This window comes from Ceratotherium simum, chromosome 32 (assembly GCF_057802395.1).
Source record: "Ceratotherium simum simum isolate JZ-2026a chromosome 32, ASM5780239v1, whole genome shotgun sequence".
Lineage (NCBI taxonomy): Eukaryota > Metazoa > Chordata > Mammalia > Perissodactyla > Rhinocerotidae > Ceratotherium > Ceratotherium simum.
The window spans coordinates 19,253,213-19,259,212 of NC_141931.1; the positions used below are offsets into that span (position 1 = coordinate 19,253,213).

Here is a 6,000-nt window from a genome sequence, read left to right on the forward strand (position 1 = left end):
CTGTCTTGTAGTGCATTTGGGTGTAGTTGTGTAGTTTTCATGATGGTTGCTCTGGGTCTTACAATGTCCATATGGGACTCATCACAGCCTTCTGGTACCCATGTTTCACCACTTCAAGTGACCTGGCTTCCATTTATGTTCCTTTCCTTTCTCAACTTTTAAGTATCCGTGTCTTGAGTATCAGATAGTGTTATAATTTTTATTTGAATCACCAAGTAGATTTATAAAACTCATGAGGAGAAGCATAGTTTATAGTATGTACCCAAATTTCTGCTCTTTTTATCCTTCTTTCTTCCTTCCTGATGTTCCAGGATTTCTTCTTTTTATTATCTCCTTTCTGTTTGAAGAATTCTTTTGGCCAATCTGAAAGGTGTGTCTGCTAACAACAAATTCTTTTAGTTTTCATTTTAGGGAAAGGGTATTTTGTTTGAGAATGTCCTTATTGCCCGTTCATTGCTGAAGGATAGTTTCACCAGATATAGAATTCACAGTTGAATGTTCTGTTCTCTCAGCACTTAAAAAATGTTGTGCTGCTTCCTTCTGGCCTCTGTGGTTGCAGATGAGAAATCTGCTGTCATTCTAAATGCTATTCCCCTGTAGGTAATGCATTCTTTCTCTATGGCTACTTTCAAGATTTTTCTCTGTTTTTAGTTTTTGGAAAGTTAATCGTGATGCGTTTTGGTGTGGGTTTCTTTGGGTTTATCCTGTTAGGGTTCACTCAGCATCTTGAATGTACTGTGTGAGTTTTGCCAGATTTGGGGAGTTTTCAACCACTGTTTCTTCAGGTACTCTTACAGCCCCAAGTTTTCTCCTTTCCTTCTGGGACTCCAGTGATTGAATGTTGGCTCTTTTGTTACTGCCCCACAGATCCCTGAGACTTAATTCTTTTTTTTTCAGTCTGTTTTCTTTCTGTTGTTCAGATGAGTAAATTCTACTGAATTCTTCAAGTTCAGTGATTCTGTCCTCTGTCATCTCCACTCTACTATTGAGCCCATACAGTGAGTTTTTTGTTTTTGTGTTTAGTTTCTGTTATGGTATTTTTCAAGTTGAAAATCCTTATTAAAGCTTAAAGTTTAGGTCTTGAATTCATTTCAATACTAAGCTGCTAATACAGAACAGTAGAGAATCACTTCAGCTTAATGTCTTCAATTCCTTAATGTCTGAAAAAAAGGTTTAATAAATCAGAAATGCTCAAAAACTAGATGATCCATCCTTTTGGAATTTTCTGCTGAAAGAAATACTATTAATGGCATGCATGTGGTCTAGCATCCTCAGCTATATCATTCAGATATGTCATGGTTTGGATTATATGCAAACTGCATAGGCCACCATGGCTAATTAAAACAACCCAAACAATACTGGCTAATTTCTTGTATCTAAGGGTATACCAGTGATGATGAAATGAATATCATCTTTTGTGTCTCTTTTGATTTTTGAAAGCTTCAGATTTTCTCAGTTATTCACACATGTATATTTTGGTGCAGTACCAATGCTTTTCACAAGTTTCTCAAAAACAGCTTCCAGACACTATCCAACTTTACTTTAAAGTTGATAAAATTCTTGCCTTATGCCAAGAAGATGTGAGATATTACACAGTGTCGTTTAGTTGGAGAAGGCAGCCTTCTATCCTTAGCGCTCTTACTTCTGCAGAAACAATGGTCTTCTTTTATTTATTTTTTATTTTTTTCCCCCAAAGCCCCAGTAGATAGTTGTATGTCATAGCTGCACATCCTTCTAGTTGCTGTATGTGGGACGCAGCCTCAGCATGGCCGGACAAGTGGTGCGTCGGTGCGTGCCTGGGATCCGAACCTGGGCCGCCAGCAGCGGAGTGCTGGCTAAGCCACGGGGGCAGCCCAACAATGGTCTTCTTTTATCACTGTTCCCTAAGTCTGGACAGACTCATTAGTCAACCCGAGGGATGCTTTCCTTTTAGAACATTCTACTTAAGAACTTTATGCAAATTGCTGACTAGCGCCTGGGCTAAGGAACAACTCCATGCTTTTCTCAGGCTCTACCCAACACACTCTGAGGGGCTCTGAATCAGACTGCTGTGAGAGAAGTGTGAGTTGTTGCTTTTCCTTCTAACAGAAAGTTATGGTTCAAGTCGAAGATCAAAGAGTTAGCTTAAATGCATGGATGAAATTTGTTCAAGGAGGCATTTACCTGACATTACCTTTGTTCTTTAGAACTCCAGTGGTAAACTAACTGACTTCCTGAGCTTCTACACACTCCCCTCCACAGTCATGCACCACCCTGCTCACAAGAGCCTCAAAGCTGCCTACTCCTTCTACAACATTCACACGGAGACGCCCCTGCTGGACCTCATGAATGATGCGCTCATTATAGCCAAATTGGTGAGAGACTCACTCCTTTTTGTCCCATGTGTTTCTCCAAATATGTACATTGAAGTATATAAAACATCTTACTGTATTTTCTTCCACATGGCTGGAATTTATTTGGGATATATTTTTTACTATTGATCATCAATCAAAGGAAGAATTTTATAAGAGTTTTTTATTAGTGGCTGTTTTCATCATTAATTCTATTGCAGCATAACCAAAAAGACATTTTATACAAATTAGAAACTTTTAAATCTTATATAAGAATACATGAAATCTATAACATAGGGAATGTAAGAAAAATACATGATCCCATGATATAAGGAAAATACATGAGTGTTTGTGTTGTAGGGAATAATTAGCAACAATACGTTTTTTGTGTGTGTGAGAGGAAGTTTAGCCCTGAGCTAACCTCTGTTGCCAATCCTTCTCTTTTTGCTGAGGAAGATTGGCCCTGAGCTAACATCCATGCCCATCTTCCTCTATTTTATGTGGGATGCCTGCCACAGCATGGCTTGATAAGTGGTGCATAGGTCTGTGCCAGGGATCCAAACCTGCGAACCCCGGGCCACTGAAGCGGAGCGGGCAAACTTAACCACTACGCCACCAGGCCGGCCCCAACAATACATTTTTTGATTCAACTAAATAGTCTCTGAATTTTAAAATTAAATTTTATTTTTAAAATTAAGAGGATTGTGTTAAAGGAATTTAAAATGAAAGGAATTAAATTCAAATCGCACCTTACTATATTTACATTATTTTTCTATTGCCTCAGTGTAGTAGTTAGGATAATTGTTAAATTCTTGCTACAAATAAACATTTTCCTTGGAAAAGAGATTGAAATCAGCTGACAGATACATTCTGATATAATTATCAAATAGGAGAAAATATTGTTCATAAGAAATTGGGAACACATCAAAAGTGTTTTCCTTTCATTTATCTAGTATTTAGTAATTGAAAACATTTTTTTAAAAAAATCGATTACTCTTGGATCCCAAAATCAACGTGATCTTCTGATTCCTTGATCCTATCGTTCATTTTGAACTACTTTCCAAAAAAGGCCAGTAAAAAGTTAAGGTAAAAACCCAGAGAAATAGAAATTTAGCTGCTGCATCTAATCACATTTTGTATAGTATTATTATGTAACATTTTAAAGACTTTCAATTTTTACTAATAAAATTTTACTAATTTATTTCACATTATCAGGCCAAGACAGATATCCTACTTAAAGTCTTTACAACTTTGGCTTCTTAGCTGTAGCTTCAGCTAAGTCAGAACTTAGAAAGGCCAATAACTAACAGGTCTGGAGATGGAGCCATCTAGGCAACTGTTCCTTCTAAAATAGGGACAAAATATCTTCTGAAATCTTAATGGATTATTTTATGTCAGTGTTAGGCAGCATACTACCTTTTTTTTTTTTTTTTAAAGATTTTATTTTATTTATTTTTTTCCCCCAAAGCCCCAGTAGATAGTTGTATGTCATAGCTGCACATCCTTCTAGTTGCTGTATGTGGGACGCAGCCTCAGCATGGCCGGAGAAGCGGCACGTTGGTGCGCGCCCGGGATCCGAACCTGGGCTGCCAGCAGCAGAGCATGCGCACTTAACTGCTAAGCCACGGGGCCGGCCCCATACTACCTTTTTTGATTCAGCATTTCTAGCTAATCTTGCTGACTCCTCAGATTCCCTTCTAGTATTCTAAGACAGTTTTGAACTGAATTCTTAACCTATACTATATATGGCAGACATTAAACCTTATTATAAATGCATATTCAGAATATTCATAGAGGAATTAAATGTTATACTGAAATACGTAATCTAGAAAACACGCTAGTCCTTTGAAATTTTAAATTTTAAATCCTTTTTACATTGGCAGAAAGGATTTGATGTATTCAATGCACTAGATTTGATGGAAAACAAGACATTCTTGGAAAAACTCAAGTTTGGTATAGGAGATGGCAATTTACAGTATTACTTGTACAACTGGAGGTGTCCCGGAACAGACTCTGAAAAGGTAAGTGAAGTTGATATACCCTTTGTAAACTTAATAAGTTTACCAAGAAATCTCATATTCACTTCCCTTAGGATTATATTTTTAGTATCTTTTTAAAAATACAGATCTGTTTTACTACATTATAATTTAATTTCCTTGCTTACCTGTTCTTACTGTTCTATTTCTTCCCTCCCTTTAGGTTGGACTTGTATTACAATAGATGGATATTTCTATTTCTAGAACTCTGACACCGTCATTTGTTAATATTCTATTTAATGATTTATGGAACTGCCATTCCAAAGAAGAAATAAAAGCACAACTTAAGTGAAATCGATGTAGTCAATAACAATCAGAAAAGATGAAAAAACATTCGTATGTGACCAGTAGTCCACATTTCTAGCTAGAACATTAAGATTTATCCTTTGTTCCACTGTTTACTTATTTGTAGGAGGGATGAAAGGGTACAAGGAGCACATTCCTCTAATTTTCACACTTTTGGCTGTCTCTTGATGAAGAGAAGGTATTTTTCCACTCTCTAAAAAGGGACTGTTCTTCTATGGACTGAACCGCAGTCACAGAATTGTGTAAGGAAATCTTTGCCATTGTGTGGAGATAAACTGCGGCATTTCTGTTTATGAAGTGGTGGTCTTGTTGTCTGTGTAACGGAATGAAGGATCCATTTGGAAACTCTTTACTTATGTCACCTTACGTGATATCATTGAGGACATGCATGGAGTCACCGCTTCTGTGACTCAGTGACGAGTGGTGGATGTTTGAGAGTAGAGCGAGGTGAAACGTACTGGTGACTAGTACATTCATTTCTCTAGAAGCAGAGTTGCCAAATCAGTACACACACAGGTTTGTACTTGAATCTGCAACAGGTCAGTGGATTGGTTCAAAAGCAAACTTTTGTGCAAACATCGAGTGTGCTCTCTGAAGGAGTACACACCCCTGACTGACAAGGATTCGCTGCTGCGGCACAAACTCCTTTCTTCTCGGCAACAGCAAGGATATGTGAGGAAAAGCAAAGTGCTCAAGTCGAAAGAAATGCCCAGTGGCATTTATTCCTGCTATCAGGACACTGATAGTTTGAATGTTTTTATTACTTATGCAAAATTGCACATATTCCTTTATGCTGACTTTAATTTATCATGAAAGCTGTCATGCTAATGGAAAATGTCTTATTTGTAAATAAGTATTCATAATTTTGTTACTGATTGTGTTTTTATCTAGAATTTGAAAAACCATTTCCTCCGTGTACATATGTGTGTATATATTGCCAAGAGTCCACGGGGAAAAAAAGATACTGGATGTGGCCACGTCAGCTGACTCGGAGTCCACGAAGCAGATACTTCTTCCTGCCTTTACTGTACCAGTGCCTCGGCTCTTTGTCCAGAAAAGTTTAATTATTTTAGACAATATGATGGCCTTTCCTTCAGGTTATAAGTGTCAAATGAAACCAGTCATATCTTATACCAGGCAGGAGCTAGCCAACTACGGCCCACGAGCTAAATCTAGCCCATTGCCTGTTTTTGTACAGCCCACGAGCTAAGGATGGTTTTTACATTTTTGAATGTTTGGGGGGAAAAAACCAAAAGATGAACATTTTGTGATGTGTGAAAATTAAACGCAATTCAAATTGCAACATCCGTAAATAAAGTTTTTTGGAA

General features: G+C 37.5%; 1 protein-coding gene across 4 annotated transcripts in view; it reads left to right on the forward strand.

Annotated features, from left to right (window-relative positions):
• NMT2 (N-myristoyltransferase 2) overlaps positions 1–6,000 on the forward strand; it is a 63,347-nt gene extending 57,347 nt beyond the window's left edge. For 2 of the 4 annotated variants that reach the window (XM_087420793.1, XM_087420795.1), the window contains 3 exons: positions 2,187–2,354; positions 4,214–4,351; positions 4,530–6,000. In XM_087420793.1, coding sequence (XP_087276919.1) covers positions 2,187–2,354; positions 4,214–4,351; positions 4,530–4,550 — 327 coding nt within the window. In that variant the 3' untranslated portion in view covers positions 4,551–6,000. Of the gene's footprint in view, positions 1–2,186; positions 2,355–4,213; positions 4,352–4,529 lie in introns of those variants that run through there. The other 2 variants (XM_087420792.1, XM_087420794.1) reach the window with 2 other exon arrangements.